This window comes from Oratosquilla oratoria, chromosome 26, assembly GCF_046742065.1.
Source record: "Oratosquilla oratoria isolate Oo_2021 chromosome 26, ASM4674206v1, whole genome shotgun sequence".
NCBI lineage: Eukaryota > Metazoa > Arthropoda > Malacostraca > Stomatopoda > Squillidae > Oratosquilla > Oratosquilla oratoria.
Genome location: NC_134802.1, coordinates 1144618 through 1160967, shown reverse-complemented (window position 1 = coordinate 1160967; position 16350 = coordinate 1144618). Strand labels below are relative to the sequence as shown.

At 38.3% G+C, this 16350-nt stretch overlaps 1 protein-coding gene across 6 annotated transcripts in view; it reads right to left on the bottom strand.

The window, feature by feature from the left end:
- LOC143039359 (FHF complex subunit HOOK-interacting protein 1B-like) overlaps positions 1-16350 on the bottom strand; it is a 367378-nt gene that overhangs the window by 50392 nt on the left and 300636 nt on the right. For all 6 annotated transcript variants that reach the window (XM_076209245.1, XM_076209249.1, XM_076209250.1 and 3 more), the window contains one exon: positions 13176-13354. In XM_076209245.1, coding sequence (XP_076065360.1) covers positions 13176-13354 — 179 coding nt within the window. The remainder of the gene's footprint in view (positions 1-13175; positions 13355-16350) is intronic.

The window sequence follows — 16350 nt, the reverse complement described above, 5'->3', positions numbered from 1 at the left end:
ATAAATGCAGCATTGTCAATAAATAACTGGCTCACTTCCCACTTCTCTCCATTGTTTCTAACCATCTCGAATCTCTTCCCCACTACCCTTGCATTTACCTCCAGCACCACCCTATCTATGTAGACATTGAGCAGCCATGGCAACATAACAGTCCTGATGCAGCACCACCTTTACCTCAAACAACTTGCTTTCTCCATTTTCAATTCTAACACAGGCTCTACTATCTACATACCAAGGGATTTCCCCCCCTTATAAGAGAGGTAGCGAAGTCAAAAGGCACATACCCACTCCCACCCATTTCACTACCACCCTTTCCTCTCATCTTAGCTCCTTGTGGATGAAGGGTCAGAACCAATGCAGCAAGACACAGTACATCTACAGCAAGACTGCAGTAGAAATTCTAAATGAAATTCAGGGGGGGAGACCGAGATGCAAGCAAAGACCTGGACGAGACATATAGAATCGGTCGCTATTCTATGGATAGAAATCAACCTCTAGAGATAAAATTAAGGTCACAGATGGTAGTAGAAGACATATTTGAAAAAGTAGGCAGCTTGGCAAGGAGTGAAAAGTACAGCAAGATATGGATAAAAAGAGAAATGAATACTGAGGAATTAGAAAAAGAAAAGTCACTAAGAGAAGCAAAGGAAAAAACTCAATGAGAACAGAGACAGAAAGCAAGGAATTCCATTGGAGAGTAATCGACATGAGATTGAGGAAATGGCACATCAAAAGGAAAAAACCAAAGAAAAAATAATGGAGGAAGAAGAAACTTAACTCCTACCATACGGTGCCGCACACGTAGGCGTCATGAGGAGCAAGTGGATTCGCGACGCTGCCATATTGGCGTCTTGATTATATTTATTGTAGTCGCCCCTGTGTTTTTACATTCTCCCTAATCTGCTCTTAATCCCATTCTCTGTGGTTTTCAAAATTCACGGGTGAAAGAGAGAACGATCGATATAAGCGGTGACTATATTTTATGATGCGAGTATTATTACGACACGTCGTACGGCTGGCATTGGCTGCTGCCTGCGAGATTTAAGTCCCGTAGTGAAGTGGTTAAAAGTGGCCTATACTAACATTGACGGATTAATTTCAGGTCTGAACGAACTCAATGATTACCTGCTAGAAGAAAAACCAGACATAATGGGAACTGTAGAGACTAAAGTAAGAGGTGAAATACCATCCATCAATATTGGACAAGGACTATATAATTATTAGATAAAAAACAGGGACAAGAAACAGGGAGGAGGAATCATGTTCTTGGCCAAGAAAGACTTAACGTGACAAAAATTGCGGAGGGCAAAGGTAATGTTGAACTGATCATGATAAAAGCTGAAGGCAAGAATATGAAAAGTAGAAAGATTGTGGTGACCTATGTGCCCCCAAAAACGAACACTTGGAAAGAGAACGAATATACAAAAATGCTAGAAGATACAGAAGTCCCTCAATCAACACGGATTCAATCACACACAGATTTTATTTCAAAACCATCTCAAATGTAGAGAACCATTTTAAAAACCTCGCCGAGTTGGGCACGCATACGCACACACACGGCAACATCGCAAACATTTGTGGTGACTGCTTTCTATTTTACCATATACTGTACAGTCGATCCTCAGATAACGTGGTCATTATGTACTGGGAACTGCTCAAACAAGGGTGTGGGGCGAGGGGATAGCCGTGGGTAGCTGCCTGCGGTCACGTGTCAACCTCCAGGTACTGATGCAGGAGGGAGGGAGGGGAGAGGGGGAGTAGGGGGTAGTAGGGGGGTAGCTAACAAGCTTTAGCTTGTCGCTTCCACCACCCGCGCCATGCTATCGTGAAATTTTACCATCCTAACCTGTTGAGGTGTAATGTTTCTTTCGTTTGGAAAACAACTAATAAGTCCGACAATGACTGCGCTTGCCGTGTTTTAATTTCTCTTACGAGGTTCTTGTTGTTACTGGCTGTGGTGGTTTGGGAGATCAAAAACAGACGTATACATGCTTACACACGTGTAGACACACACACGTAGACATGTGTTAGACAACCAGTGTATGTTGTGAATGCGCGTGCGTGTACACACAAATACAAACACTGACACACACACGTACATGCTTACTTGTACATGTGAACACAGACACATACACACACGCATGCACACACACTTTCACCGAATGGACGGCGAGAACTGGTGTTCCAAAGAAAAAGGAAAAACTACATGGATCTCAACATCCAGAGAAGTGCCTTTTTGTATCTATAGGGAAGGGGAGTGCTCATGGAATAGTGGGGAAGTGATAGGGAAGGAGAAGGGAAGGGATATTGAGGGAAATGGAAGGAAATGAGGAAGGGGAGGACTTGGTCCTAGAGTCCAGGCGGCTTGTAAACAAACGCCGAACGGATGACTTGGATCTCGATGATGGGACTAACAAAATTGTAAAGATCAGAAACATAGATAAGAGCAGTTCAATGGAAGGTGAGAATAATAATTTTCAAGGATTTAATGAGGGGGCGGCGGATACCAACCTCCCCCGACTGGCAAAACTGGAGGAAAAACTTGAACAAATGACTGAGCATTGGGAGATTAGGTTTGGCAAGATGTCAAAAATTGCTGAGAGGTTTGAAAAATTGGAAGAACTAGAGAAGGCGAACAAAAACTTAACTGATGAAATAGAAGACCTAAAAAGACAGTTAAGAGAAGTAAAAGTGGAGAATGAAGAATTAAAAAAGAACAATAGAGACAATAAAGAAACAATAGCAAAAGAGGCAGAGGGGTGGAGGAAGATACAAGAAAATAGTAAAGTTGCATTTTCTGATATAATTAAACAGCAAATGAAAGAACAAACTGAAGACTCAGTTATCAAAGTGATGAGACAGAAGGAGAATATTGTAAGAGACTTAGCAGACAAAAAGAAATGTATAATTATATTAGGAATGGAAGAGAAACATAACCCAGATAGAACCACAAGAATCAATGAGGAAAATGAAAAAGTAAGAAACTTACTAGAATTAGTTCAGGAAGATGAGCCAGAAATAATGAAACAAATCGAAGAAAAATTCAGACTCGGGAAATATAGTACAGACAAAACCAGAACAATTAAGATTAAATTCAGGTCACAAACGACGGCAGAGAATATCTTGTCCAAAACAGGGAAACTAACAACAAGTGAACAATATAAAAGGGTATGGATAAAAAGGGAAATGAATAAAGAGGAAAGAGAGGAGGAAATAAGGAAAAGACATGAAGCTAAGAAAAAAAACGAGACCAGAACGGAGACAGAAAAACAAGAATTCTACTGGAGAGTAGTGAATATGAAATTGAAAAAATGGAAAATAGCAGAGAGAAACACAAAAGAAACAGAGAATACAATGGAAATTACAGAAGGTTAAAAGTATCCTACACAAATATAGATGGACTAATAACAGGACTGAATGAACTGAACAAATATCTGAAAGAAAAAGATCCGGACATAATGGGAATTGTTGAGACAAAATTAAAAGGTCCACTACCACCCAACAGCATAGGACACAATGCATATAATTATTGGATTAGAAACAGAGAGAAAAAACAAGGGGGTGGAGTTATGTTCCTGACTAAGAAGGATATAAGCGTGAAGAGTGTCACATATGGGAACAATAGAGTAGAGATGATCATGATAGAAGTAGAAGATAGAGATAAGAAGAGCAGAAAGTTTGTAATAAACTACGTGCCCCCAAAAACAGCATCGTGGGAAGAGAATGAACATAAAAGCATGTTAGAAGACACAAGAATAACACTAAACAAGATAATGGAAGATGGAGGAAGAATAGTTATGATGGGCGACTATAATTGCAAAGAAATATGCTGGGAAGAGATGACTATAAAGGGTGAAGACTCATGGGGAAGTGTTCTACTTGAGATGATTACTGACCACACAATGACACAATGGATCCAAGAGAACACTAGGTATAGAAATGAAGAAGAACCATCCAGACTAGACCTAATAATCACATCAGAACCTGAAATAGTGGAAAAGATAGAATACCAGGCACCAATAAGCAAAAGTGACCACATATTGATAGAACAAGAACTAAATGAGAAAAAATACATGAAAAGAAATGAACAATATAGAAAAGGAAGATTGATGTATGAAAAAGCAAATTTTGATAAAATAAGAGAATTCTTCCAAAATGAAAACTGGGAAAGAATACACGAAGAAGATACAACAGTAGAAGAGAAATGGAATATTTTGACAAAAATCTATAAAAAAGTAGAAAAGTATGTCCCAAGACAAAAACAAGAAAAAGAATATGTAAAGTGCTGGTACAATAAAAGTTGTAGGGAGTTAAAAGACAAAAGAGACAAAGCCTGGGCCAAATGGAAGAAAAACAAAAGACCAGAAAAATGGAAAATATATACTTGTTATAGAAATGAATATGTACAAGCGTGCAGAGAGGAAAAGAGAAAATATGAAAAAGATGTCATAGAAAAATGTAAAGATCAACCAAAACTATTCTACAGATTTGTAAACAACAAACTGAAAAACAAACAAGATTTGGAGAAATTAAGACAAGGAGGAGTTGAATACACAGAGGAAATTGAAATGGCGGAAATTATGAACAAACATTTTAAATCTGTGTTTACAAGGGAGAACATACAACCTGAAGAGATTGAATGGAAAGAGAAAGTCCCCCCTATGGAAGAAATAGAAGTAACAAAGAATGAAATATTGAACCACTTGAGTAATCTTGATGTCAGAAAATCGCATGAACCAGATGAAATAGCAAACTGGATTTTGAAAGAATGCAGGAATGAACTGGCAGACATAATACATAGCATAATAAACAGTTCCTTGAAAGAAGGTAAAGTTCCAGAAGATTGGGAAAAAGCAAATATAGTACCTGTATATAAAGGGGGAAATAAAGAAGACCCTAACAACTATAGGCCAGTCTCTCTAACAAGTACAATAGCAAAAATTTGTGAAAGAATTGTCAAAAATAGATGGGTAAAATATTTAGAAAAAAACGTGCTAAATCCAAGACAATTTGGATTCAGACAAGGACGATCATGCGTCACCAATTTAATATGTTTCTATTCAAGGCTAATAGATATAATACAAGAAAGAGATGGATGGGCTGATTGTGCATTTCTAGACCTAAAAAAAGCTTTTGACAAAGTACCACATAAGAAGTTGCTTAAGAAATTAGAAACTGAAGGAGGAATACAGGGCAAACTGCTAAATTGGATGGAAGACTTTTTGCAAGAAAGAAAAATGAGAGTAGTGATAAGAGACAAACACTCAAAATGGGATGAAGTAATAAGCGGTGTTCCACAAGGAACAGTTCTGGCCCCAATAATGTTTGCTATATATATTAATGATATGGATGAAGGAACTGAAAGTTATATGAGCTTCTTTGCAGATGATGCAAAACTATTGAAAAAAGTGAACACGGAAGAAGATTGTGAATCACTACAAAGAGATCTAAATAAATTGCAGGAATGGAGTAGAAAGTGGGAGAAGGAGTTTAATACAAAGAAGTGTAGTATAATGGAATTTGGAAAAAGTAAAAACAGAATAACAGGATCATATAAATTGGGAGAAGGAATAAAAAAAGTAGAAAATGAGAAGGACCTGGGAGTCATTGTTATGAATAATATGTCACCTGAGAAACATATAAATAAGATTTTTGGAGAAACCGTTAATTTAATAAGAACAATCAAAGTTGCATTTACATACCTGGATGAAGAAATGGTGAAGAAAATTCTAATCACCCTGATAAGACCAAGATTGGAATATGCAGCAACGATATGGTCACCAAGTACAAAAAAATGTATAAAAAAAATTAAAAGAATACAAAGAGCAATTACAAAATTGGCACCTACACTCTCAGAACTATCATATGAAGAGAGACTAGCAAAACTTGAACTAAAGAGACTAGAGTAAAGAAGAGAGGAGATTTGATAGCTATTTACAGAATCATGAAAGGCATAGAAATTACTGATAGAGAGAATCTGATAAAATGGGATGACAGAAATACAAGAGGACATGGAAAGAAAATAAAAAAAGACAGCTATAGAAGAGACCTGAAAAAGAACAGCTTTCCTCACAGAGTAATAGACAGTTGGAACAAGTTAGATGAGAAAGTGGTGTGTGCAAAAACAATACATGAATTTAAAAATAGTTTAGATAAAACGAGATATGAAAACGGGACACCACGAGCATAGCTCCCCTTCCCGTAGAATACAACTAGGTAAATACACGCCACACACACACACACATACATATGCCACATACACACACATACATATGCCACATACACACACATACATATGCCACATACACACATGTGTATACGCCACATACACACACATGTATATACGCAACATACACACACACATGCATATATGCCACACACACATACATGTATATACGCACAAACACATACATACGGCACAAACGCCACATACATACACGCACGCACACTATAGACCAGTCTCTCTAACAAGTACAATAGCAAAAATTTGTGAAAGAATTATCAAAAGTAGATGGGTAAAATATTTAGAAAAAAAAAGTGCTAAATCCAAGACAATTTGGATTCAGACAAGGACGATCATGCGTCACCAATTTAATGTTTTATTCAAGGCTAATAGATATAATACAAGAAAGAGATGGATGGGCTGATTGTGCATTTCTAGACCTAAAAAAAGCTTTTGACAAAGTACCACATAAGAAGTTGCTTAAGAAATTAGAAACTGAAGGAGGAATACAGGGCAAACTGCTTAAATGGATGGAAGACTTTTTGCAAGAAAGAAAAATGAGAGTAGTGATAAGAGACAAACACTCAAAATGGGATGAAGTAATAAGCGGTGTTCCACAAGGAACAGTTCTGGCCCCAATAATGTTTGCTATATATATTAATGATATGGATGAAGAAATTGAAAGCTATATGAGCTTCTTTGCAGATGATGCAAAACTATTAAAAAAAGTGAACATGGAAGAAGATTGTGAGTCACTACAGAGTGATCTAAATAAAGTATGGGAATGGAGTAGGAAGTGGGAGATGGAGTTCAACACTAAAAAGTGCAGTATAATGGAATTTGGAAAAAGTAAAAACAGAATAACAGGATCATATAAATTGGGAGAAGAAGGAATAAAAAAAGTAGAAAATGAGAAGGACCTGGGAGTCATTGTTATGAATAATATGTCACCTGAGAAACATATAAATAAGATTTTTGTTGAAACTTATAATTTAATAAGAACAATCAAAGTGGCATTTACATACCTGTATGAAGAAATGGTGAAGAAAATTCTAATCACTCTGATAAGACCAAGATTGGAATATGCAGCAACGATGTGGTCACCAAGTAAAAAAAAATGTATAAAAAAAAACTTGAAAGAATACAAAGAGCAATTACAAAATTGGCACCAACACTCTCAAAACTATCATATGAAGAGAGACTAGCAAAACTTGAACTAAAGACACCAGAGCAAAAAAGAGAGGAGATTTGATAGCTATTTACAGAATCATGAAAGGCATAGAAATTATTGATAGAATCTGATAAAATGGGATGATAGAAATACAAGAGGACATGGAAAGAAAATCAAGAAAGACAGCTATAGAAGAGATCTGAAAAAGAACAGCTTTCCTCACAGAGTAATAGACAGTTGGAACAAGTTAGATGAGAAAGTGGTGTGTGCAAAAACAATACATGAATTTAAAAATAGTTTAGATAAAATGAGATATGAAGACGGGACACCACGAGCATAGCTCCCCTTCCCGTAAAATACAACTAGGTAAATACACACACACATACACACACATACATACAGTTCTCAGTATTTAATATGGAATGTCAGCATATGCAGATTTGGTCATACACGGTAATTTCAGGAACCTAACCCCCACGTTATTTGAGGGACTCCTGTACAAGGAAATCACTGAGATACTAATGGGCAGGGGTAATCTGGTAATTATGGGCGACTTCAATTGCAAAGAAATTTGTTGGGATAACATGACAGTGTGAGGAGATGACTTGTGGGGTAATGTAATGCTGGACATGACCATGGAATACACAATGACACAATGGGTCCGTGAAAACACTAGATACAGAAGCAATGAAGAGCTGTCGAAACTAGATTTAATTTTTACAACAGAACCTGAAATTGTGGACAAAATCCATTACAAGACACCAATTGGAAAGACTGACCATATACTCATCGAAACTGTACTAAAGGAAGAAATAGACATAGAGAGAAATGAAAAGCATAGGAAAGGAAGATTGATGTACAACAAAATGGACTTTGCAAAACTAAAGATATTCTTCCGGAGTGCACACTGGGAAAAATTCTATATGGAAGAGACAAAAGTGGATGAGAAATGGAATATCTTGGTAGATAATTACAATGAAGGGGTAAACAGGCATGTACCAAGACAAAAGCGAGAGAGTACATCAAATGTTGGTTCAACAAAAAATGCATAGGCAAAACACAGAAGGGACAAAGCTTGGAAAAGGTGGAGAAAAGATAAAAAACCTAGTAAATGGCAAATCTATATAAACTATAGAAATGAGTATGTTAATGAGAGAAGAGAGGAGAAAAGGAACCATGAAAAGAATATTATAGATAAATGCAAAGATCAACCCAATCTATTCCATCGATATGTGAATGGTAAACTTAAAAACAAACAGGAAATGGTGAAACTACGCCAAGGAAATATAGAATACATAGAAGAATTTGAAATGGTCAAAGTCATGAATAATCACTTTAAATCTATCTTCACCAGAGAGAAAATACAAAATTGGGATGAAGATAATAACAAGCAACTTCCCCACATGAGTGAGTTTACAACACAAAAAGAAATATCAGAACACCTATCAAAACTTGACATCAGAAAATCACATGGCCCAGATGGTATTGCAAATTGGATTCTAAAGGAATGCAAAGAAGAACTAACAGACAAAATACACAACATAATAAATAGCTCACTCAAAGAAGGAAAGATACCTACAGACTGGAAAAATGCTAACATTGTACCAACATATAAAGGAGGAAACAAGGAAGAACCCACCAACTATAGGCCAGTATCACGAAAAAGCATTATCGCCAAACTTTGTGAGAAAATCATCAAGAATTGATGGGTAAAACATCTGGAAGATAACAACATAAAAAACCCAAGGCAAGTTGGGTTCAGACAAGGAAGATCATGCACCACAAACTTAATATGCTTCTACTCAAGACTAATAAACATAGTGCAAGAAAGAAATGGATGGGCTGATTGTGCATTCCTAGACTTGCAAAAAGCTTTTGACAAAGTACCACACAGAAAATTACTAAAAAAAAACTGGAACACATAGGAGGAATACAAGGGAACCTACTAAAATGGATGGAGGACTTCCTGACTGGTAGAAAGATGAGAGTAGTGTGCAGAGAAAAATATTCAGATTGGAAAGAGGTGATCAGTGGAGTACCGCAAGGATCTGTATTGGCACCAATAATGTTTGCTATTTATGTGAATGACATAGACGAGGATTTGAAATGTTACATGAGCTTCTTTGCAGGTGACGCCAAACTGTTAAGGAAAGTAGAAACTGATAAGGACTGTGAAGCACTGCAGGAAGACCTGAATAAGGTATGGAACTGGAGTCTGAAATGGGAAGTGGACTTTAATACTAAGAAGTGTAGCATAATGGAGTTTGGAAAAAGCAAAAACAGAATATCAGGAAAATATACAATTGGAACCAAGGAGGTAAAGAAGGCAGGATCTGAAAAAGATTTGGGGGTAATTATCACAAACGACTTGTCCTATGATAAACAGATTAATAAAATTGTTGGGGAGGCTTACAACTTGCTAAGATCAATAAAAGTGGCATTTGCATACTTGGACGAAGACATGATAAAAAAAATATTGGTTACATTGATAAGGCCTAGATTAGAGTATGTGGCGACATTGTGGTCACCCAGTACCAAAAAGAATATACAGAAAATAGAAAGAATCCAGAGAGCAGCAACAAAAATGGCACCTGCACTTGCAAACATATCACATGAGGGGAGATTGGCTAAACTGGAGTTACCGACGCTGGAGCAAAGAAGAGAGAGAGGTGACCTACTGACCATCTACAGAATCATGAAAGGCACAGAGATACTCAATTGAGAGGACTTACTAAACTGGGACAAGAGAAACACAAGAGGACATGGAGAGAAAATAAAAAAACATAGCTACAGAAGAGAACTGAAGAAAAACAGTTTTCCATGTATAGTGGACACTTGGAACAAACTGGATAATGAAATAGTATGTGCAAAAACCATTCATGAGTTTAAAAGCAAACTAGACACTGCGAGATACAAAGGCAGGACACCATGAGCATAGCTCCCCTTCCTGCAAAATACAACTAGGTAAATACTTAATCAGTGACCATCCCCTCATGCAGAAAATAGAGAGGACAGGAAGAAATCCCTTCAGGTTGTGTCAAAATACCATACACACGTAACCACTCCCTACTTCCCGCCCATCCCTTTCTTGCATCACAGTATCATCTATACACAGCCATTCTTCACTCATTCCTTCCTTCTCCCTTCCTTGCTCAAAGCCCCCACCAATATGTGTCATCCTCATTTGCCCCCTAAGTTCACTCCATTCACCTCTGCCTTCCAACCCTCTTTTACTAATCTTTTTTCACTCATCCTTTCCATTTGTCTAAACCAGTGGTTCTTAACCCCTGGGTTGCGACCCAAATTTGGGTCGCCGAGCCATTTTATTGGGTCGCTAAGGGTTTGAAGAAAATAATTACTTAATAGGTTGAAGGTTTCTCCGACTATTTTACTGATACATTTGTCTGGTGTCATGTCTTTGTTGAATATTACTCCAAGGTCTCTTTCCGGAGTTCACTTTTTTGACTTCACCAATTTTATAATTTCTTGATATTCTATTTTTACTTTTTCCAAACTCCATTATACTACTTCCTACTTTTGAGTCCATCTCCAGATTTTATCTAGGTCTAACTGTATTGATTCGTAATCCTCCTCTGCTCTTACTTTCTTTAGTATTTTTGCATCATCTGCGAAGAAATTCATATAACACTCCACTCCTTCATCCATGTCTTTTATATATATGGCAAACATAACTGAAGCCAATACCGAACCTTGCGGGACACCACTTATCATTTTTTCCCATTTCGAGTATTTGTCTCTAATTACTACCCTCATTTTTCTTCCAGTCAGGAAGTCTTTCATCCATTCCAATAACTTTCCTCTGATCCCACCTATTGATTCTATTTTTCTTATTAGTTTTTCGTGTGGTACTTTATCAAATGCTTTTTGTAGGTCTAGACGCAGCCCGAAGGGATTTCTCCCCGTCTTCTCCTTTTCTGCATGAGGGGACAGAGAGGGGGGTCGCCGAATTTATGAAGCGGCCTTGCTGTGGATGTGCTGAGTCTTGCGACACTGCTTCTGACCCAGGGCAGTGGACAAGGTGCAGGGATGACCCATCATCCAGGAGGTGCCAAGATAGGAGGGAGGGAGGAGGGTGGAGGGGAGTGGAGTATATGGGAAATGAAATGGGTGGGAGGGATTTCTATACCTTTTTCTTTTTGGCTACCCCCCCCCGTGTAAGGGGGAAAAAGCCTTTGGTATATGTATGTATGTATGTAGAAAGGCAGTCCACCCATCTATCCCTTTCTTGTATTATTTCTATTAGTCTTGAATAGAAGCAGATCAGGTTTGTTGTACATGATCTTCCTTGTCTAAATCCAAATTGATTTGGATTCAGTATATCTTTTTCTTCCAAATGTTTAACCCATCTACTTTTGATCATTTTTTCACATATTTTTGCTATTGTGCTTGTAAGGGAGACCGGTCTGTAGTTGGTTGGATTTTCCTTGTTCCCTCCTTCATATATTGGTACAATATTTGCCTTTGATATATATACAGACAGACATGTCTAAAGGATGTGAAGAAATACAGTTTACCATATAGATGCATAAATACTTGGAATAGCTTAGGTGATATAGTCCAAGTTGGAACAATATATTAAATCAAGTCTCAAAATGTTAAGTAGAAATGAAGGGTACAGACTAAGTTGAAATTGTACAAAGTGTACATGAATTTGAAACTAGATATGATCAACTGGTGAGTAGAAGGAGCCCAATTAGCAATGCTCCTTTCCTGTATACATCAATCAGGTAAATACATGAATTTAAGGCTAGGTATGATAAATTGGAGAGTAGATGAAAGGATCTTATGATCATTGTTCCTTTCCTGGATACTAAAACTGGGTAAATACATACCCTCCCAAACTCCACCACTGGGCTTCAGTCTCTCCTCTGACCAATCCACGATCATAGTGTTACCCACAAACAACTATCATTCTATCAATCAATCATTTCGAGTCCACTGCTAAACAAAGACCTCTATCATATTATTCAATGACTTGCAGGACTCCAACCTCTGCAACATCACTCCTGCAAACTTCTCTATCTCTCCACCTTCTGTCTAGTCTCCCTTTGCAATGTTTCCTATATTGCAATGACTACTCAGTAATACACTTCCTCCATCACTGATCATTCTTTCACACTAACTTTTCAGCCCTATTCCACTTCCTCTCTTTTACCACCTCAACATCTTTCATTCCAGTCTGTTCTCTTACCCAATTTGCCCTTTTTGTAATCCTAAACCTAATTCCTAGCAGTGATCTCTCCATTCTTCTCTGAACACTCCTTACCTCCGTTTCCATTGCCTTTGTCAGTTTCCAAGTCTCGCATATGAACATTCAGGTGGCAATACACTGTCAACTTTCATTTTCAGACACAAGGTAGATAGCTTATTATCATATTATATTTATGGCTTCAGGAAAGGCTTAGGGTCCATGGATCAAATCTTTATGGTAAGGCACATTCTGGCATATTAACTAAATACAATTAGGTGCATACAAATCATGCTACCTTACAAAGTTTTTACTCTATACTCTATAAAAACTCCTCACCAAGTGACCTATGGGCTAAACTGAGGGGCATAGCCAGTTTCCTTTGGTCATGGGTTTCCTCTATGAGAGAATTGGTGAGTAAAATAGAGGCATGTGAATTGATATATATCATCCATACTTTATCAAATTCTAAATGCCAACCATTTACATTACAGCTAATGACAAAATCCTTTCAAATGTTCTAGTACTGATAAACTCTACTTTTCTTCCTGAGGAGAAAAGATTATACATACCTGTAATAAGGACCTGACAGATGGCTGAAACACGAGTGCAGGGTCGAGGAGGAGAGATGTAAGCAGTGGTGTTGGATACAGGGCCAATCGGGAGAGGATGGAGGTAACAAGAAGATTGATATGGATACTGGTGCACAGCATCTGATCTACACGTTGTAACAATGCTTCCAGAAAAGGACCTGTGGAGTACAGGAAAATTATGAGTGAATGGGATTTATAAGTAAAGTGGAGTGGCCTAGGAGAATTGAACAGGAAGGCTCAAGTAACCTTTAATAATACATACATATACCAAAGGCCCTTTCCCCCTTATAAGGGAGGTAGCCAAAAAACAAAGGCATAAAACCCACTCCCACCCATTCCATCCCTAACATACTCCACTTCTCTCCACCCTTTTCCCTCCCTCTTATCTTGGCATCTCCTGGATGACGGGTTATCCCTGCATCTCGCCCACTGCCCTGGGTCGGAAGCAGTGTTGCAAGACACAGCACAGCCACAGCAAGGCCACTTCATTAAATCATCAACCCCCCCCCCCCCTGTGTCCCCTCATGCAGAAAAGAAGAAGGCAGGGAGAAATTCCTTTGGGCTGCATTATTTCTCACACATACTCCCTCACCCCCCATCCCCCACCCACTCTCCCTAATGGATCACAGCATCATCCATACACAACCATTTTCCATTTACCCCTATCTTCTGTCCTCTCCCGTCCTTCCTCAACAGACATTTCCCTCTTCCCCAATGACCCTTTTACCCCATCCATCCATCTCATCCTAGGTCGCCCCCTCATATTCACTCCTTCCACACCCCTTTTATTAGTCTTTCTTCACTCATTCTTTCCATGTGTCCAAACCATCCCAATACTCTTTCATCAACCATCTCCCAATTACCTTTCCACCCCCATTCTCCCCCTCACCTCCTCATTTCTCATTTGAAAAAATAGGAGGAATTCAAGGCAGGCTGTTGGAATGGATGAAGGACTTTTTAATTGGAAGGAAGATGAGAGATGAGAGTGGTTCTTAGGCATAAAAACTTGAAATGGGAAGAAGTAAAAAGTGGCATCCCTCAGGGCTCTGTTTTGGCTCCCTTAATGTTTGCCATATACATAAATGATATGGACGAAGGAATGAATTGTTACACGAACTTCTTTGCCGACAATGCTAAATTGCTCAAGAGAGTGAAAACAGAAGATGGCAGATCATTACAAGATGACTTACATAGAGTATGGGAATGGAGTCAGAAACACGAAATGAATTTCAACATCAAGAAATGTAGCATAATGGAGTTCAGAAAAGGCAAAAATAGAGTCTCAGGAAACTATATGATTGGAGATAAAGAATTAAAAAAAGTTAACTCAGAGAGGGACCTAGGAGTAATCATTTCAGGTGACATGACTCCTGACAAACATGTAAACAAGATATTTGGTGAGACTTACAATCTGTTAAGATCTATGAAAGTGGCTTTTGACTAAATGGATGAAGAGATGGTTAAGAAATTAATTGTTGCATTGATAAGACTGAAACTAGAATATGCTATATCATTGTGGGCACCAAGCACAAAGAAAAACACAAAGAAATTAGAAAGAATCCAGAGAGCGGCGACCAAGATGGCACCTAAACTATCAAATTTGACATATGAACAAAGATTGGAGAAATTACAACTGATAACACTAGAGCAGAGAAGGGAGAGAGGCAATTTGTTGACCATCTTTAGAATTATGAAAGGAATGGAAGTTTTTGATAGAGATGACCTATTAAAATGGGACAAAAGAGAAACAAGAGGGCACACAAAAAAACTAAAGACAGTTACAGAAGAGACCTGAAAAAGAACAGTTTCCCACACAGGGTAATTGATGTCTGGAACAAATTGAACAGTGAAACAGTTAATGCCAGAAATATGCATGAATTCAAAAACAAACTAAATGTAGAGAGATACAAAAACAGGTCAACACGAGCATAGCTCCAGTCCCGTAAAATACTAGGTAAATACATTCAAACTCCTCTCTTCCTCTCTTATGTTCCATTTTCTGCCCCATACGAGGGGGCTTCAAAAAGTTTGTGGAAAAAGTACAAAACTAAAAATTATATGAATAGGTTTTGATGTCAATGCACCAGAACGTTCCTGTACCAATGTATTATAACATGTTTTTATATGAATCCTTAAATGAATGTTACAATGCAGCACTGCCATTTGTAAGGCAACAATCGCTCAAGCAACATGGCCTCTGCCAAAATCGAGGCTAGGACAAATATCAAATTCATGGTGAAGCTTGGGTGGAAGAAGAGCCAAATCATCGATTCTCTGATACAAGTTTATGGTGACAATGCTCCAAAGAAATCAGCAACCTACAAATGAATTAGTCGTTTCAGAAGTGGAAGAAATGAGACTGAAGATGATCCCCGCAGTGGCAGGCCATCCACATCAGTTTCTGTGGAAAACATTGATACTGTTTGCAACCTCATTGAAAAGGATAAGCAAAAATAACCACTGAATCAATAGCAGACACACTCAACATCTCCGTGGGTTCTGCACACACAATTCTAGTGGACAATTTGGGGCTGAGCAAGCTCTCCGCTGGATGGGTTCCTAGGCTGTTGTGCCCAGATCAGCAGGAAACAAGGGCAGATCTTTCCATGGAAATTTTGAACAAGTGAGATGAGAACCCTGAAGCTTTTCTGGAGAGAATTGTGACCGGGGATGAAACATGGCTCTACCAGTACGATCCCGAGGACAAAGCTCAATCGAAGCAGTGGCTGCCCAGGGGTGGAAATGGGCCTGTCAAGACAAAATCTGAGCATTCAAGAGAAAAGGTTATGGCCACTGTCTTCTGGGATGTAGAGGGGATCTTGCTGGTTGACTTCCTTAAGGATAAGAAAACAATTACAGCTGTTTATTATGATGGCATTTTGAGAAAACTGTCCACAAAAATCACAGAAAAACACCCTGGGAATTTGCATCGGCACGTCCTCTTCCACCACGACAATGGACCCGTGCACGGTGCTTGGCAGACAAGAGCTGTGCTATACGAATTTCAATGGGAAATTATTCAACATCCACCTTATAGCCCCGACTTAGCCCCATCCAACTTCTTTTTATTTCCAAACTTGAAAAAGTAATTGAAAGGTACCCAATTTCCATCAGTTGAAGATGTAAAAAGAGTTGCTTTGACATGGTTCAAATT